General features: G+C 42.4%; 1 protein-coding gene and 1 long non-coding RNA gene across 2 annotated transcripts in view; one reads left to right on the top strand and one right to left on the bottom strand.

The window, feature by feature from the left end:
- LOC116150494 (uncharacterized) overlaps positions 1-8,573 on the bottom strand; it is a 240,134-nt gene extending 231,561 nt beyond the window's left edge. Inside the window, exon 1 of the long non-coding RNA XR_010377880.1 lies at positions 8,169-8,573. This is a non-coding gene — a long non-coding RNA (uncharacterized LOC116150494). The remainder of the gene's footprint in view (positions 1-8,168) is intronic.
- On the top strand, positions 5,748-6,804 carry LOC105096299 (sialomucin core protein 24-like). Its single transcript, XM_064479251.1, has one exon. The coding sequence runs from the start codon at positions 5,748-5,750 to the stop codon at positions 6,327-6,329; it is 582 nt and encodes a 193-aa protein (XP_064335321.1). The 3' UTR covers positions 6,330-6,804.
- Positions 8,574-19,785: the final 11,212 nt, after the last annotated feature.

Below are 19,785 nucleotides of genomic sequence, written 5' to 3'. Positions count from 1 at the left end.
AAAGACCCTGACAGCTACAGCTCAAGGACCATCATGCCCCCAGCACAGTTTATGTTTCTCAGTAAACAGGGAAAGAAAGCCCCTTGGAAATGCATCTGAAATCAGGCAGTTTCTAACAGAACTAGAACTAAAATGTAAACCTTTTTTAAATTACATTTTTCCATTGTAAAAAGTTCTAATTGGGAAAGACTATGGTTCTAGTACTTCAATTTACCTATAAAACCAGAAACACCACTAAATACAGCTAATGACAAGTGACCTCACAAAGATGTCACAGCTGATGTTTGGAACAGCAATAGGATATAGGGGATAGTCCCCCAAAAAAGCTTACAGACAAATGAATTATTCCATGAACAAAAAGAGGGGCCAATCTAAACATCAGTATATGAGACAAATACTACATGGTATCACTTACATATGGAATCTAAAAAATACAACAAACTAGTGAATATAATAACAAAGAAGCAGACTCACAGATACAAAGAACAAACTAGTGGTTACCAATGGGGAGAGGAAAGAAGGAGGGGCAATATAGGTGCAGGGGACTAAGAGGTACAAACTATTAGATATAAAATAAGCTACAAGGATATATGGTACACCATGGGAATAGAGGCCAATATTTTAAAATAACTATATATGGAGTATAACCTTTAAAAACTGTTAATAACTATAGTGCACACCTATAACTTATATAATACTGTACAGCAACTATACTTCAATAAGAAATAATAATTTAAAAAACCAAAATATAAACATGCTATATGAATGCCTCCACGAGAAAAACACTAGGTTGGGAGTTAGGAGACCTACGTTTCAAGTCCTGCTCTGGGGGTCATCCAACATATGACCTCGAACAACTTAATCCCTCTGGGTTTCTATTTCCACAACTATGAAACAGACATTAGATTTGATGATCTCTAAAATCCCCGTTCTGCTTGAAATGCATATTGTCCTGTAAAAGACTGGATTTTCAATTTAAACCCCTGCAGCCCTACAAAGAGTTCTGAAGCTACAAAGCCCCAGGATACCTTTTCCCTGTCTTCTAAGCAGCCCACAGGCTGTGTCTCAGATTCCCACACTGGATGCCCAGGGGCTCGGCTGTCCTGCGGAATGCCTGAAATTTAGGCAGGGGCTGCTCTGGGGCTGAGGGAGCAAAGGGTGCAAATACTAAGATGAAATTCTGTGATTTTCACTGAAAAGTACCATAGCCAAACAAAGCTAGTATTCACACTTTCTCCTTAGCTTGGAGGTCTTTCCTGGAAAAGAAAAATCACCAGCAAAACCACAGTCCCTAATCAGCAGGCCCCAAACCCAATCTTTCAGCAGGACAAGGAAGGTTCAGGGAAAGCCAGAGCTGTATTTCCCGGCCCACAGCCCACCGTGATCCAACCCAGCGTCAGCTCCAGAGGTTGGGAGGGGAGAGGCAGGCCACTTGCAGCCTCCTCCTGCCTGACCCAGCTTCACATGGATGGAGAAAGAGAACCCGCTTCTGGATTCTCAGCCTGCACAAACCACAGCTCCTCTGATTCTACCCCTTAAATCCAGTCTCCATCAGGAAGCAACCAAGAAAATGTGTTCTGTCCAGAGGTTGATTCTGGAACAGGGGAGGTAGGTCACCTCCAAAGAATCCAGAACAGGGGAATGTCTTCAGCTACAACAGAGGGCATTTGTGCTAAATGTAACGGCTATGCTTCATGAGTGTGAAGATACTGAACAAAGGACTGGGAGATTCTCAGAAGGCCTTTCAGATCTGGGGTCAATCTGCATGTGTCAGAAGAGATTTGAGGGCCTGGGATGGAACACACTGCTCCTTAATGTCATCACCAAAACCGAGCAAATGGAGTGGGGGTGGGGACAACCAACAGCTAGAAGACACATGAGCCCTCAGCCCCGCAGAGTCAACGAGTAGGAGAAAAGCAGTGCCTCTTTCTTAAACTCAGGGCAGCATGATGGTGTTGGCAGACTGGAGGGACCCTTAGTCTTCTGGGGACTTGAGCATCCACGTCCCCTTCTTAAGGGCATGCAGACTCAGGGCAGGGTGAGCCCTGTGTGTGGCCTCCCGCCTTGGCCAGAAGCTGAGGAGAACAGATATTTACTTTCCCTTCCACACCTGCTAGATGCAGACTGGTGATGACCGAGCCCAGCCAACCTGCTCCTGAGACAAAGCAAGGGCAGAGGAATGCTGCCAGGTCATTGCAACAGAGACAGCTGGGGACTTGGGGCTAAGTCTGCCCTTGCTGTGCTAGTTATAAGACAGTTATGCATCTTCCTACTTCTTGGGCCTTTGGCCATTTCCAAGGAGCAAATCCCATGGATTCTGAGATCTTTGCTTCTTTCTGTTTCCTACTTGCCCACACTCCACCACCGTATCTTCCATTAAATCCCCTTCTGCTTGTGTCAGCACTAATCTTGTTCTGTGGCTGCAACTCAGAGCCAAGCAGGGATGATGGCCTGTGGGTGCTGCCTTGGCATTCTGCTGGGTAAAAGGCACTCATCTTCATACTCAAGCTCTCCAAAGGGAGTAACTAAAAATAAACTCTCAGGGAGAGTGATGTCTCACGTGTGATGGGTAAATGACCAGATACAGAAAGCAAGGAATCCATCAATAAATGGATAGGGGGAAAGGTCTGAGAGCCTAACCTCTGAACACAGACAGCTCTTTTCTTGGCCAATCATAATAACAGCAACAGTATAACTAATATTTACTGAGCCCTCACCATAGGCTGGGCTCTACTCTGGAAGCTCTCCTTGCTTTAACTCATTTAATCCTCAAAACTCAGTAAGAGCAGTTACAATGAATACTCCCACTGCACAGATGAGAAAGTTGAAGCCCAGAGAGGTCCACTTATGGCCCAGGTTCCCACCACTGATAAGTGATTGACTCAAAATCCAAACCAGGGCAGCCTGATTCTAGACCCATTCACTCAAACCTAAACCCCTACCCCGCACAGCTCTAAAGCTAAAAGATAATCAGCAAAAATTCATGGGCATGAGTTAAGTGTTGTCTGAAAACAAAGCACATTTTTATTTGGGTGGCTCTGATAATATTCGACAATTGCATTGACATATGGACCAATATATTAATGTTACATATTAAAACATTTTCTTTGACCTAAAAGCCCATTTTTTTCCCTTCTGATTTTAAAAGAAATGTAAACACTGTCACAGGCCCCTAACCTTATGGTGGGCCCTGGGCACTCTGCCTTCTGATGATGTCGGCTTTGATGGCTGGCTGCACACAGGATCCATCTGGGGGGTTACACTGTCTCCTTAACTTAAAAGAAACGTCATCTCAGAAGCAGCAGAAATTCTCAACTGCAGGCAGACCTTGTTTTATTGGCTTCACTTTATTGCACTTAAAAGACACTGAATTTTTCACAAATTAATGGCAACCCTGCCTCAAGCAAGTCTATTGGTGCCATTTTTTTCAATGGTGTTTGCTCATTTCTTGTCTCTGTGTTACATTTTGGTAATTCTCACGGTATTTCAAACTTTTTCATTACTGTTATATTTGTTATGATGATCTGTGATCAATGCTGTTTCATGCCACTACTGCAAAAAGATTACAACTCCCTGAAGGCTCAGGTGATGGTTACCATTTTTTAGCAATAGAGGATCTTTTAATTAAGGTATGTCAGTTGGTTTTTAGACAACATGCTATTGCACACTTATTAGACTACAGTATAGTCTAAACAACTTTTACATGCACTGGGAAACCAAAAAATTCATGTGACTCACTTTATTGCAATATTCGCTTTACTGCAGTGATCTGGAACCCAACCCAAAATATCTCCGAGGTCTGCCTGTACACTCCTTGGGAGCGGTGGGTGGCGAGAATACAAACCAGAACAAAAACCCATGCACTGTAACTCATATTCACATGCCTTGACAAGTCCTTTGATGTCTTAATAAAATGTATCTGTATATATGGTGACCCAAATGGTGACAAATGGTCTGATAAGCACTGCTGAAGGCTGGGGCCATCATCCAGCCTTGGGTAAATTCACTAATCTCTTTGTTTCCTCATTTGTAAAATGACCTGATAAAAGTTTGTAATTCAGAAGGCGCTGTGAGGAGTAAATGAAGTAGTACGGATGGAACTTAACATAGCCTCTGGCACACAGTGAACACTGGGTAAATGTTAGCTAAACTGATCATGACCACCATCCTCATTATTGTCACTACTTCTCCAGGACCCTTATTGCTGCTGCTACCCAGGAAGAAAAGAGAGGAACATATTCTAATCTGGTTAGGTAAGAGGTCTGTGACCACACATACACACTTCAAGAGTTTATGGTCCAAATATAAATATCTGACTCCTATATTTTGAAAGATTCATACAACAACTAACAGATAATAGAAGTGATAATAAGCACACTTAAAGTTAAAAATAATAATAATAAAGAAAAGCCCAGAGATCAGAGCCACTGACTAAAGCAGCTATGCAAAAGGAGAAAACATCCTCTGTGGAAAACACTGCTCAGTGATCTATCAGTGAGGGTACTTATGCTCAAAACTAAGTTACATAAACAAGGACCAGAGTCAATACAATGAGGCCTGCACCCCTACCAAGCACCGCTGAAGGGGAGCCATTTACAGCTCCAAAGTCAACGGCGAAGTTTTATCAAGTAAAATAGCAGAAAAAGGGAAAGTAGAAAATGTAACCTGTTGTCACAGATATTTGAAGTATCTGAAAACAAATCAGAACCAGAATGAGCAACTCACCATTCAAAACGTAATTCAAGAAATTGCAAAAAAGTATTTGAGAAGGAAACACAAGTAAAAAGGGCAAGAGTTCTACCCTGGGAACAGCAAGAAAACCTGGAAACAACGTATTCGTGTCCTGGGGGGAGAAAGCTAACCCTGAAGAGACGAAAGAGGCACTTACAGAGAAAGGAGGACTAGAAGATAAGGGGAGGCGAGATGGGGCCTGGGATAAAAGGGACCCACATCAGTGAGGAGCTTCAGAAATCTAAGTGACAAAAAACATGCAAAGACCACGTACACAAACTGTCTGCTGGGAGGCAGCCCAGTTCCCACAAGAAGGGCATTGTCATCGGCACCGAGCGAAAGGATAAGACGTGATTCCACCCTGCCCGGGGTCCCTCTGGCCTAGTCCTATCTTTTACACCTGAAACAGGAAACTCTTCTTGGAAGTAAACAGAAGAAGCGGGGTGAAAAGTGTCAGGCTTGAGCTGCCTGGCACTGAGGGCAATTAGAATAAAGTGGAGCCGGCAGATGCAGTGAGATATTCTGGGGAAATGCTTATTTTCAAGAGAAAAATGAGACTTTGATCTCAAAGGAGAGGGGACTAGGCATAGCCCAGTGTGAAGCCTGAGGAGGGGGCAGGAGGGCTGGGGGCTGCCCTCCTACGGCTGCCACCAGCTGGAGGGAGAACCTGGCATGTGGGGTCCACAGGAAAGGGATGGGCACTGTCCCCCAGGGTGAAGCTGTGCCTGGACACAGCAGGACTTAAGCTAAGGTATCCTTCCTCTGCTTGTCACTCACACCCCAGGTGGACAAGAAGATGTCTCCTGGAGTTGGGAAGGAGGAAGAGAGAAAGGTAGCACTACGACATGCCCGTTCACTCCTGCATGTGTGATCCAGCCCAGCTATCAAGAAGTCACTGGGCCCGGCAAGCGCCCGTAGGGGGAGCAGAGTCTCCAAGGCAGCGCCGTGGGGAATAGAGGAACAAACGCAGCATTGGGTGCCTTAGTTTTTGCTCGAAAGCCAGCCCTGAGGACACAATGTCTGGTCTCTCCCGCTCGCTGCTTTGGGTGGCCGGTTGCCTGGCTGCGCTCTGCGTGCTGACCACAGCTCAGAGCTCCGATTTGACCCTGAAAGTGACTACACCCACTACTTCACCGACCACCACCAAGACAGCCCCAGTGACACCGACAACGCATCCGATGGTCACCACTCCAGCACCTGAAATCTGTGAAAGCCGCAACAGCTGTGTTTCCTGTTTTAATGCTAGCACTGCTCATACTACCCGCTTTGGGATAGAATGTAAAGGTAAAAGCTACTATTCAGATAATTCAACAGTTAGTGATTGCCAGGTGGTGAATGGCACAGAATTCTGTTCTGTGCCCACTACCACATCGTTGCCAACCAGTTCTACAGCTAAAACCACAACTCTGCCTTCCCCTTCTACAACTTCCACCACAGCTACTACTACAGATTCAACTAACACCACTTTAACTCTGACTTCACAACCTGTGAGGAAGTCAACCTTTGACGTAGCCAGTTTCATTGGAGGAATTGTCCTTCTCTTGGGTGTGCAGGCTGTAATTTTCTTTCTCTATAAATTCTGCAAGTCTAAAGAATGAAACTACCACACTCTGTAAACAGACCCACTAAATGAACAAGGACAGGCATGTAACTCACTGAAACCAAAATACTATCTTTCAAGATGTCCCACGTGGAAGACGCTATTTCAGGATCTTCAAAATTTCAAAGGATGCATATAGGACCATCACCCTTGAAGAAAACAAAATCAGTTAAATCATTTTGCTCAATGGGAATATTTAAAATATTCTGCATGAATCCTTGTGGCTGTCTTCTTTTATTTTAAATGGCTGCTGCTGTGGGATTATATTCTCTCTTCTTGACATGCCAAATGTAACTCTGTACTTGATGGAAAACACTGTCCTGCACAGACAACCTCATGACTCTTTTGGCAGTTTAAACATAGTCATTTTAAAGCCTGAAAGCTGCATTATTTTCATCCTAACTCAGGATGTAGTCAGAATTGAGAAGAATGTGCCAAATGAGCATCAATCAGGTGGATTTTTTGGCTATCATTTAAAAGTGGAATAAATTTATAAATTTAGTATCCTTAGAGTAAAATTTTGTACTTAATAACAGTTATTTTTTCTACATTAGAAATAACATGCCACACAGGGAATTACATTCCAGATTTAAAAAATGAATGGAAAGAATACAAAACATTAAAGTATAGTAGGTTGTTCATACTTGTGAAGCACCTTATATCATTGAGAAAATAAAGAACAGTGCCTTAAAAACCAGACTAAAAGGTAGAGGATAACCTAGCATGTTGGTGATTTGTTCTTTCTCATTCATGAAGGGTAAGGTTGGTCTAAGGATGTAACCGTTGATGTGAGCAGTACTAAACCTGTTTCTAGATACCAAAAAAAAAGAAGTCACTGGCATCACTGCCACCACCCTGGTCCTGGCCCTGGCCCTCATTATTTCTCCCAGGACCGTCATGATTAGAGTCTTCTTCTACACTTTCCTTCTGACCTAACTCTCCCTACACCTCAACCCCACCAAACCTCTGCCACACTGCTTGCCACCAGAGTACACTTTCCAATGCACAAGTCTGATAACGTCCTTTCCTGCTTAAATGTCCACAATGGCTCCCACTCTCTACAGCAGTCAGCAAACTGACCTGTGGACCAAATCCAGCCTGCAAGTGACAAATGGGTTTTATGTGTTTAAAAATCTGTTATGATAATAACAACAACAACAATAATAATGGACTACTACTCAGCCATAAAAAAGAAGGAAATAATGCCATCTGCAGCAACATAGATGGGCCCAGAGATTATCTATACTAAGTGAAGTAAGTCAAAGAAAAATATATGCTATCACTTGTATGTGGAATCTAAAATATGACACAAGTGAACTTACTTATAAAACAGAAACAGGCTCACACAATAGAAAACAAACTTACGGTTACCAAAGGGGAAGGGAGAAATAAATTAGGAGTTCGGGATTTGCAGGTACAAACTACTATATATATAACAGATAAGCAACAACGTCCTACTGCAGAGTGAGAGTACTATATTCAAAATCTTGTAATAAACCATAATGTAAAAGAATACAAAAAAGAATATATATATCTGAATCACTATGCTATACACTAGAAATTAACACAACACTGTAACTCAACTCTACTTCAATTAAAGAAAGAACCGTAAAAAAATAAAAATAAAAAAGGAGTATTTGACAGAGATGTATGTTCCCTGCCAAGTCTGAAATATTTACTATCTGGCCCTTTTCAGAAAGTTTGTCACCCCTCATATCTTTGGCAAAGAGCAAAGCAGCCAAGTATACAGCAGATCTTTCATGATCCTGCCCCGCCTGCTCCTCAGCCCCCTCTGCCCCGCTCTCTGGGCTCTGAGACCCCGGGGACGGAACCATACCGGGCCCCTGGTTCTCACGGTGCTCTGTCCCCTCGTCTGTCCGGGAAGGCCAGCTCCTGGCGATGATCGCTGACTCACGCTTGGAAGCCCGGGAGACCCGCTGTTGATTTCCTCAGGAACTGGACCTCCGCAAACAGGTCACTTCGGCCACCCCTCGCAAGTCTTTTGTTTCTTTACACCCATCGGGCCATGAATTCACAGGAATGGGTTTCCGCGGTTCTGGCTCCTTCCCCTCGGGTCTCACAAAGCCCGCCTCTGGACGGGGCAGGCTGAGCGCCTCAGTTGAACCCTCTCTGGCTTCCCTCTTTCTCCGACCACTTCCCCGACACGTGTCAGGAAGCGCTCCCGCTCCGCGCGGCGGGAACCGGGCCCTTGTTCCTTCACAGCGATGCCAGCAGCGTGCTGGGTACCGCCGCCGCCGCCGCCGCCGCCGCTTCGTGGGGCCGTTCGTGGGGCCTGCCTTTTTGAACAGTACCCATGGCCTTGTTGGCTCCAACACCCCTTTTCTTGTAATTTCGCATGTATGGGGCCCCAGGAGCCACTCCACGTTTGCTTAAAGGCCTGGAGAACACAAAGCAAGCACCTCTCCTCTCTCCCTCAGCGTAGGCCCAAGGAAGGGGGCGTGGCCACGACGCCCGTTCCAAGGACCCCGGGTCAGGCTGCCCTCCGCGCCGCCTGAAGAAACACAGGCCCACAGCACTGACGACGTTACTCTAGAAAAGAAGTTTGAATCCAATGATTTTTAAACCCTCGTAGCTCTGAAGTGATATTCCATGAGAAACAGATTTTATATTTTGGGGTTGTTGTTAATGGAGGTCCTGGGGATTGAACCCAGGACCTCATGCATGCTAAGCATGCGCTCTGCTACTGAGCTCTACCCTCCCCGAGAAATAGGTTTTAAACTGCAATGTAAACTAGAAAAAAAAAAGTCTTGCCTGTGTCTCCTCAAAGAATTTTAGAAATAGTGCTAGCTCAGCTCTCAGAAAATAGTTTTCTTTGCTTTTTCTCTTTGCAAAGAGCCCTTTTTAAGAGAAGTTAGGTTAAGGGGCTGAGAACACTTACTGTGCAGAGGAGATGTGTGGTGCAAAGTAGCTGATCTCCCGTGGAGGCTCGGTGGTGGAAACCAAGCCAGTGTTCAGCTATCCTGGTGCTGAAAAGCTCATTCTGGGATTACCATTACGCCTGGTTACTCTACCTTTTTCTTACTTGTACTCTTTTTAACCAAAAGATAAAATCCTTTTTTTTTTTTTTTCTTGCTACTAACCAAAAGATAAAATCAGGCAAGGATCTCTCAATTAAAACTCTTGTAAATGTTTGGTAAGAAAGAGATCAGAACCTTAACTTCTGTATTGTAGATGCCTACTCTATTTAAAAAGTAACAAAGGATAAATTTTCTTCCCATTCATGACCCCCGATCCAGCCCCAAAATCATTGTTACTGGGCATCTTTCCAGAGATATTCATAAGAATACAAATACTTAATCCTTTTTTTTTTTTTTTTTTTTTTTGCTTTGGCTATCATCAAAAAACACAAATTGAATGTTTTGAAAAAAAATTAAATAAATTTAATCTACTACTGCAAATCACTCTGAACATTTTTTTACTAGTTTGAAAATAAATTTTATCTACTAATGCAAATTACTCTAAACATTTTTTACTAGTTTGAAAACTTTCAATGTGTTAATTTCCAATGCAAAAGTTATTAATACAGACTCTACTCTGACTCCTGACAATTCAGGAAAGTTTTGCTTTATGAGACCATTCTTTAGGTTACTTAAGCTTCTGAACCCCCAAACCACTAAAGCCTTCTGCCTCTGCTAAACTAATAAGCCCCACAGCACGATGGAGGTGGGAATGGGGCCTTGGAGGAAAAGTTGGAGTGGATTTGCCTTCTTGTCTATTTTATTTTGCTAAAAGATTCAGCGATGTATAGGTTTATCATTCTCTCTCTAAACTGAATTACTTTAATACTTGGTGTCACTTTGCCATGAGACTTCAGGTTCCCTGAAACCTTGTGCTGCTGTCTCTGGCATTTGAAGAAGCAATCACATCCACCTATCTTACTGAGTGGCTTCAGGAGAGACATGCCTTCTGTCTGCCCTGCTGGGGATTCTGAGTCTTTCTGAGACTTCTTGTGTGGATACGCCTGCTCAACAATTCTGGTTCCCATTTGGGAGGGAATCTTAAAGGTTGTGTGCCTTCTCTAGATCCCAGAAAGCCAGGCTGGGTGCTGACAGCCTCCTGAGGCCCTGTCTGGGGCCCTGCTGAATGCTCAGATTTGTGTGCTCTCTTCCAAACCCCCTCGCTAGCCATCTGCAAAAGCCTGCGCTCACAGCCCTCAGTGGGGCATAAAGAAAACCAGCCATTCCATGAGGGTGTGCAGGGTGAGGGGTATGCAGCGCTGGGGGTGCCCGCAGGCCAGTTGGGGAGATCTACAGTCTGACTGCAGCTCTCGGGTGGGCTTTGGATGGAGTCCACAAAGCTGTTAGTAGGACACACATCCCTTCGATGCCCTCCTGGAGCCTAGCCTGCTGTTTCCCCGCCTCTTGCTGCCTACCAAACCCCAGTCATGCATCATACCTCAGCACTGGATGCAGAGAAAGAAGTGGGCAGCACCCCACACAGTTGGGGATCCAGGCACTCACTCACAAGCTGTCTTTCTCCGTCCTGAGAAATCCCCCGGGCTGTGCCACCTTGGGGGAGGGTCACAGGTGAAGTGAAATTCCCCTTTCCCCTCTTCAGGGCATACCATCTTGGGTTTGACTTTGCTCCAGCAATGTCCCCTGCTGTGCTCCCAGATCCCCAGAGACATGGTTGTCTCTGGGTGATTGTCAAAAATCAGTGTTCTTTGGTGGGAAGACGGTAGAAAACTCCTATTCCATCATTTGGATTGTGTCAATGACCTTTTCTCGTCATCTCTCGCTTTCCTTTGCCTGAGACTTGCCTGATCCAAGTCACACAAAGGCTCAGCAGCACCATGCCTAGTCGGGTTTTCTTCTGTCTTCTTTTCACTTCCATCATGAAGAAGCGTCTTTGGGGCTCATCGGTGGAATGCCAAGAAAAGCCAACTCAGAATTTCAGCCTGACCTTGTCACTCGAGGCAAAGCTCCTTCCTTGAACCAGAGGAGCAGGGAGAGGTGGACCCAGGAGTACAGGGGTACCTGCCGCCACTGGCCTCCACCTTCTTGTGGAAACAGTCCTGGGCATGACCTCCTCCGGGCAGCCTCTCCTTCCCAGGCTGAAGCCCTTAAGGGTCGGTCAGAAGCCCTCCCTGCCAACGGGGACACCGGAGCTTGGGTTCTGGCCTCACCAAGCTCCCTCTGCACACTATTCCCAAAAGGCTTCACTGAGGGGAGAAAATAATCCCCCAGAATCAAAACAGAAAGGAGCTTTTTTCAAATCTTGACTCTTGTGGACTTAGATATTGGAGTGGACAGCAAAATAAATAGAAATTTTAAGTTGTGTTTGAAAAAAACATTTCTAGAATATACAAAAATAATAGAGTACATATAGAGGTGTCTGAGAGAAATCAGCTAATTCACCTCTGCTTTGTGATCAGGAAGTAAGTTTAGGGAGGGAGGTTATGTGACTTGTTGAAGAGCATGTACTTCCTTAAGGACAGAAAGTACATTTTTATATAATGCAAATATATATACATAATTATACATATTTATTTACATATAAATATACTTTATATAGACACAATTATATATTTATATATAAACATAAAATTATATTTTATATATGCAAATATATACATATAATTATACATATAGTTCCCAAGCTACTGTTTATACAATATCAGACTACTTTTATGGAGAAAGGCATGGATTACCTTTCTCTAGTATGCCCATTGGTAAAACTTTATAAGGGACTGCTGGGTCTGTCTCTGAGAAGCTTAACTTACACGAGACATGGACAATTTAAGTGAGGTCCCAAGGTAGGTGATGATCTTTGTTAAATACATGAATATATAGACATCTCTTCTTATTCACTCTATTGGCAGAGATGTCAGTTTGAAAAATTAAGAGCAACAGACTTTGAGAAGGACAGGCAATAGCTTTGGTTGGGCAGCAGGAAAGTCACCCAATCCCAGGATCAGGGATCAGCTAGAACCTGGTGGGAATCCCTCACAGTCAGTGCACAGTAAAGTTACATACAATTGAGGAGTCAACACTGACGTACTTTTGTGGTTTCTATTCTAAAGCATCCCGGTCCTCCACCTACAACAATGTCTGAAATCAAAGTTAATGTACACAACACAGGGAGGACAAAAATGCTTGGAAACTGTATAGTATTTTATACAGAAAGACGGCTTCAAGAAACAAATTCTCCAGTAATCCCGTCTGACTGCTAAGGCAATTAAACAGGCATGGGGTGCTGTGAAGGGAGGGCTCTGGACCAGATTATCTCCCAGGGAGAAGCAGAAGTCACAGAGATTTTCCATAAATCTCCTCTTCTGACAATTTAAAAACCAGAAGGAGATAAATGAGTGACAGACCCAACCGTGTCTGTCTTCAGAGTGACTAAGCCATGGCTACCATCTCCAATCAGCGGGACGGAGTCTCCTTTCTCTTTTAATGAGGTCACAATCATTAGTCATTTCAGTATTATCGTCTGATGCTATTGCTGTTACAGGCAGAGATGAGAGGTGGAGGGTCTTGCTCTGCATCAGAAAGACGCCCCCGCTGCTTCCATGGTGAGCTAAATCCAACAAGCTTGGACTCCACCCCAGATCCCAGCTTTCAGAGAGGGAAGCTCCCCCGCCCCATGCCACTGAGAGCAGTTTTCTTTGTTGTGCACTAACGGCTGTAAGCAGACCCAGGCACGAGGATGCTTGTCCCACTTGTCCCCCTGTCGACCTCAGAGAAAGTCCTCTGTAACTGCAGCCCAAGCCATGAATAATTGCCCTCTCCCAGATCCAAGACCCAAAGCCAAGTTTCCCTGCATATCTCGCTCTCTGGCGGCAAACATGGTCTATCTCAGCCTTTCTGCCTGGAGAGGAAAAGATGAGGACAACTCCTGTCCTGTTCCAGCTCCTCCCCTCAGATGACTCAAAAGGATTTTCAGTTCCACAGAAAGCAGGCTGAATCTGCTGACTGAGTTTTTGAAGATAGCGGGGTTTTTGTTTGTTTGAGCCAGGCCTACCTCATCAGCACAACCATGGAACTTTAGACTACTTTCATATTTTCAGTGCCACCTGAAAAAAAGTCACAACACGCATGCTTGAAAAATGGAGTTTGCTCTTCTAAGAGTTACTTGCCTACATAGTTTCCAACAGCGACTGATTTTTCTCAACTCCTAGGTAAATTTAAACCATTCTGTGTTCATTTGCTCACCTTCATACCTTTTCAAGGCCATTTCTCCTACTACGTGGGGGATTCCCTCACACAATCCCACTGATCTTCAAGTGGCCGCTAACTCTTCTGGCGTCTTATACATACCCTGATGCAGACATTACCTGGACTCCTTAACTTCTTCAGAGACTGGCTAGACTAGTCTCTGTGCCTGGCACTTCATGTAACTATTCCATGAGGGTCTGTCTTATCTGAAATTAGGTTATAAATTCCTTGAGGACAAAAATGTTCATTTTCCACCTCTTTCCTTTGTGTGGCCCTGTCTCCCATTGATTAACGTGTACCCTCATATGTGGAAAATTCTACCTTTTTTTTAAGCTTGAAACTACTCCAAACAAGAAAGCAATGAACATGAGAGTGCTGATGATCTTCTTCAACCCCGAGGAACTTGATTTAAAGCCAATCATCTATTTTTCCCACTGGCCCAACATTTAGGGAAAATTTTTATGCAAAGAATGAGATCTAGAGACTCGGGGAAATGGTTCCAATTCCGTTTCTCCAGCAGCTGACAGTCTAACCTCATCTCTCATACCTGGTCAGCCCATCAGCAAGGCATGCTTTCATCACAATAGTAAACACTTCATTGAGTCATTCCTACATGCTAGGTAGCCTGCTAAGTGCTTTATACTCATAGTCTCACTGAATCCTCACCACCATCCAAGACAGGAACTGTAATCACCCTCGGGTCACAAATGAACAAACCTGGAGACATGAAAATGCGGTAACGTGTCCAAGCTCATACAGACCTGCAATGGATAAAGGGAAAATGCAAATCTGAAGTGTGTGTACGCCCTTGCTACTCACTGTGGTCCCCTGACCGGCAGCATCAACAGCCTGTGGAACTCGTTAGGAATGCAAATTCTCCACTCCCACCTTAGACGCACTGAATCAAAGCCCTGGAGCTGGGCCCCAGCAATCTGGGCTTTAACAAACTCTCAGGTAATCCCGACATGCCAAAGGAGTCAGCAAACTTTTTCCTATAGGACCAGGAGGGAAGTATTTTGGAATTGCACACATATACAAAGTAGCCATAGAAGATACATAAACAAATGGATGGGACTGGGTTCCAGTAAAAGCTTATTTACAAAACCAGATGGCCAGCGGCGGGGCTGTAGTCGGCCCACCCCCATTAATTCTTGTCTAAGAAGTATTCTGAGAGCAGTTGAGCAAAACGTTACCTTATTAAAGATGGGTAACATTCTGAGTCAAAGTTTTAACTAACAAAGGTGGGAGTGGTTCAGAAAAAACATTTTATAAAATTTTATTAATTTTCTTTTCAATTAACTTGCCCAGTAAAAAACTGTAAGAATGTTTTTGACAAATTGACTGTACTACAGATGACAGATTAAAATATTTTTTGACAGATTAAAAGCCTTTAAGTTTTAAGTTAACTTCATGTAATAAAGTCCTTAACCCAAAATGGATTTTCCATAGAGATTTTTTAATAGTATTGTTTTATAAATTAAGGTAATACTCGGAGGTGATAGAAAATTCCAACTATAAAGAAAGAGGTAAAAGTTCAATTCACCCATCTTCCCTATCTTCACGTCCATTCACAGATGTAACAGCTCTGGTTTTTTTTAGCTCTTCTGATGACGGTCATTGTTACCTTAAACAGTATATGTCTACTTGTATTTCCTGAAAACATATATTATTTTTCTGTTGTCAAAGTATATGTATTTACATCAGTTAGTGATTTTGACAATATCATCAGTACTTGTCATCCATTTATTGATTCTAAAAATTTTCTCTCATAGTACAGTACTTAAAACATTACAATTTCAGGCAGACCTCAGAGATGTTGTGGGTTCAGTTCCAGATCACTGCAGTTAAGGGGAATATCACAATAAAGTGAGTCACGTGCATTTTTTGGTTTCCCAGTGCATGTGAGTTATGTTTACACTATACTGTAGTCTAAGTGTGCAACAGCATTACATCTAAAAAAAAAAAGTACTTGCCTTAATAAAAAAATACTTTCATGCTAAATAATGTTAACCTTCACCGAGTCATAGCAGTAACATCAAAGATCACTGATCACCATAACAAACATAACAACTATGAAAACATTTTAAATAGTGTAAGAATTACCAAAATGTGATACAGAGACATCAAGTGAGGAAATGCTGTTGGGAAAAATAGTGCCAACAGACTTGCCCGAGGCAAGGTTGCCATAAACCTTTCATTTGTGAAAAAAACACTGTATCTGTGAAGCACAGTAAAGTAAAGCACAATGAATTGAGGTCTGCTTGTATTTAAATATTGCTCCAGGAAGAATGAAATCATGGGATTGAGCACAGAGAGAAGGAAAAGTAACCAGTCTCCTTTCAGAAACCACAGCCACTTTAAGGAGAATGTTCCAGACTTCCAGGTCATGCTCTGAGACCACTGTTTGCTCTACCTCAACTCACCCGCATTTACTTGTTTGTTTTGCTCAAACAAAGCTTCTTTTTTTTTTTTTCCCCATATAGGGTGAATGATTATGAAACTTTCAGTTTTTGCTTGCCTGAGCACGTCTTTATGTTGCCCTCCTCTTTGGTTGGTAGTTTGGTTGGTATAGAATCCTGTGTTCAAATTCAGGGGTCAGCAAACTGTGGCCTAGGGGTCAAATCCAACCCTCCACCTGTTTTTGTAAATAAAGTTTTGTTGAAACACTGCCATGCTTATTCATTTATGCATTTTTATGGATGCTTTCATGAAACGAGGGCAGAGTTGAGCAGTTGCAAGAGAGACCACCTGATCCACAAAACATAAAAAATTTACTATCTTGCCCCTTACAAAAAACAGTTTGTCAACCTTTACTTAAAATCATTATGAATCAGAATATTGAGGCCCTGCTTCATTGTTTCTGGTTGATGAGAACTTTGAGGGCTCTGAGTTATTGTCCTATGTTGTTGATGTCAGTCTGATTGTTATGCATCTATAATAAGCTTGCCTTTCTCTCCCTATGAACTCTTTTGTATTTCCTCTTTATCCTTGTATACCTCAAGTATCCCCAGGCCTTTTTCTTTAATTTCCCTTTTTTAGTGTTTAGTGGGACTTCTCCAATTATAGATTTGTACCTTCCTTTACATAAGGCAATTTTCCTCTACTTTTTTTTCTATCCCCCTCATTTTTCTCTGTTAGCTATTTCTTTCCTATAAGATGGTTATGGAAACTCTGGTTCTACCTTCATACTTGCTAGCTTTTTCTCATTTGTCTTTTTTATCTTTTTACTCTACATACTGGAAGATTTCCTTTATTTTTCTTCCAAGATATTTCTTTAGTCACGTCCAACAAATTTTTCAGTCCAGTTCTTGATTTCTTATGGTAACAACTATATTTTAATTAACAGGAACCCTTTTGGTTTTCTGATCGCTCTTGTGTCATAACAACTTATTCTTATTTTAAGGATACAGTATCATCCTGAATTGCTCTGAGAATGCTGAGAAGAATTTTTAAAGTTCCTTTTAGCTCTCTGAGTTCTTTTTTCTGTAGGTTTGGTTACTCTATGTGTCCATATTTATCCTTCTCTTTCAAGAAATCAGTATTGTCAAATGTCGTGTCATATGTGTGGCTGAAGGATGAAGCTGACCAGCAGAAACACTGAGTTTCTCAGGACTCTGTTAAATGAGGGAGTTCCATGCAGACACTGGGTGAATGGAAGCACTGACAGGCAGGACCCCCTATTGTACAGAGCAGGTAATCAGGAAACCTCCCCAACCACTGCCCCCCAGGATTTCTCAGGGCATGAAGAGCAGAGGCAGAGTCATCTAAGCAAAGCTTCCTTAGCCCAGCATTTGCTACAGAAGCCCAGGGCTACCCCAGCTTTTCTCTTTAGACCCAGCTCCCACACTGCCTTACTCTTCAGCTTTTAGATGTTATTTGGTTTTATCCAGCTGACACGATTTGCCCATGTTTGTTCTGAAATTGAGGAAGGGAAGAGAGACGGAAGAGTGAAGAAAGGAAGCTCTAGTTGAAGAAGGGTGTCCCAAAGAGCTGAATTCAGAACCTTAACTGAACACTCTCATGAGTATCCTCCCTGTCCCCACCCCTTCTTGTCCTCCGCATCTGATAACTGCCAGCTTGGAGCTTCCCCAGCCCTCCCTTATCTCTGGAATCCCCTTCTCAGTTTTGTTTTGTTTTGTTTTGTTTCCTTTTGTTTGCTTTTCATATAAGTCCATCTGCTTTCTGTCTACTAGCATTCATTCACACTCTGTGGTTCCTTTATTGATGTCCAGCATTGTTGTGGTTTCATTAGATAGATTTATGGATGGACAAACAGACCACGGACAGTTAATCATTTCAGCCTTTCACTGGGACCTTGAGAAAGGGTGAAGTTTGATGCATATGCTCATGAACCAGACACTCAGCAAAGTTTAAAGTGTATAGCATTGGTCTTTGGAAGGCCATCTTTACCCTTCCCTCCTTCCACCCTATTCAATTATATTTTCAGGAAATTATATGATAAATACATATCCGATAAATATATCACCTAAGAAATACTTCTTTTAAATACCCACACATACAAAGATAACGGGAAACTTTAGAAGCTAAAATTTAATAGAAACAGAAGTCTTAGGCTTAAAAGAATGAGTTATCATTTGAGAATTTTAGGCACCACAAAAGTGTCAACATTCATGTTTTATGGAAATTTTCCCTTTTTGGTGATTTTAATTGACTTAGATCAATGAAGTTTCCCTCTGAACATCCCTGAACCCCAATACACTGATCAATCAAATGAACTAATGACTTTGGGGTGATACTTATGATCAACTGAGGAAGCAAGGAAGTACTTTAAGGAAGGCCATAGACTAGACCAAACTAACCACATCAAGGTAATTCTAGACATCTCATTTTTCAAAATGTCTAAAATTGTAGGAAACTTTGAAAGTGCATAGAAAAGAAATATTGATAAATCTGCATATATTTCAAATAAACTTCTAAGCCAAGTATTTTACATCATCATAAAAAATACCTTATCCAGATGTAGAAAAACCAGAACCAGAACACAGACTTAGAAGTGGAAAAGATAAAGGTAGCTAACAGATGTAAACAAACAATTCTAGGGTAAGGACTAAACGAAAAATCATGCTCAGATTTTGAACCCTCACTTTTGTTCTGAATATAAAAGAAAATACTTAGACTAGTAGTAACGGTTGAATCTCGGTAATTTCATCCATTATTTGAAATATCCTTGACTTTATTTTGACAGATTATATATGATAATACACTAGTGTAAATTAAATAAATGACAAATTGTAGAACGTTTAAGGCATAGGAAATTTTTTTAAAAGTTGGCAGTTGATGGAAAGGTAATAGCTCAATGGCAGAGTGCATGCTTAGTATGCATGAGGTCCTGGGTTCAATCCCCAATACCTCCATTAAAAAAAAAAAAAAAAGAGGTTGGCAGTTAACATTCTTACGTCCCTTTCGCTTTGCAAATAAATAAAAAAAGTAATTTCTTAGGTTGCAAATCACTCTTAAATTCTGAGCCTTTTTATGTTGAAGATGTGCTTGTCTCTTTTTTAAGCCTGGGTGTTCACACACGTACCCCTCAGTTTTCATATCGCTGGTTGGGTGGACAAAGCAATGGCCAGATTCAGCCACACTCGGCAGTGATCAAGCGTGACAGAGCTGGAAGGAAAACATCTGGTCCAAGGCTGCCGCGTGCCTTTGTAGCAGAGACTTGCCTTTGATCTTCAGCTAGGGTTCTCTATCGAGCCTAGCAGATCAATTAGTTAATAGACCTTTCCCACTAGAAGTCCCATGAGCTGACGACCTAGGATAGAAATAAGTCCTATTTATCAGTCCTTCGTTTCCCCTTTTACTTTAGGCAGATCCTTTTTTCCCCTTGAAATAACATAATTATTAAGCCACTTCAGTCACTCCTGTGATTAATGGTTCCTTCCCTTCATTGGTTCCGCTGCTCTCACGCTGAAACCCCTCAGTGGGTTTTAAACACACCACTTGGTGGCTATAGTTTCATTCTGCGCTACAATTAAGGTTACGGACAGCTTGAAGTACCATTATTAAAACCAACATCTTGTCTAGGTTTCCCTCATTCCCTTGGGGAATTGGAATTATCATCTTAGTATCTATTTCTCCAAAAATTCAGGGAAGTAGTATTACGTTTTCACCTGGATTCCATTCTTAACAATCTGTGTTAATTTTCCTTGTATTACCAATATCGGTTCTAAGACTTTAAACAAACATATATTATCTTTCCCTAAGAATTTATTTTTATCCCATTTAGAAAAACATTACTATCAGTGCTATTTGGGA

Source organism: Camelus dromedarius, chromosome 26 (genome assembly GCF_036321535.1).
Source record: "Camelus dromedarius isolate mCamDro1 chromosome 26, mCamDro1.pat, whole genome shotgun sequence".
NCBI lineage: Eukaryota > Metazoa > Chordata > Mammalia > Artiodactyla > Camelidae > Camelus > Camelus dromedarius.
Note: the sequence above shows the minus strand (reverse complement) of the source record. Positions and strands in the feature narration are given on the sequence as shown.

What these genes read in the sequence shown, in the direction of transcription:
- LOC105096299 (XM_064479251.1), top strand. Translation starts at nt 5,748, where the DNA reads ATGTCTGGTCTCTCCCGCTCGCTGCTTTGGGTGGCCGGTTGCCTGGCT.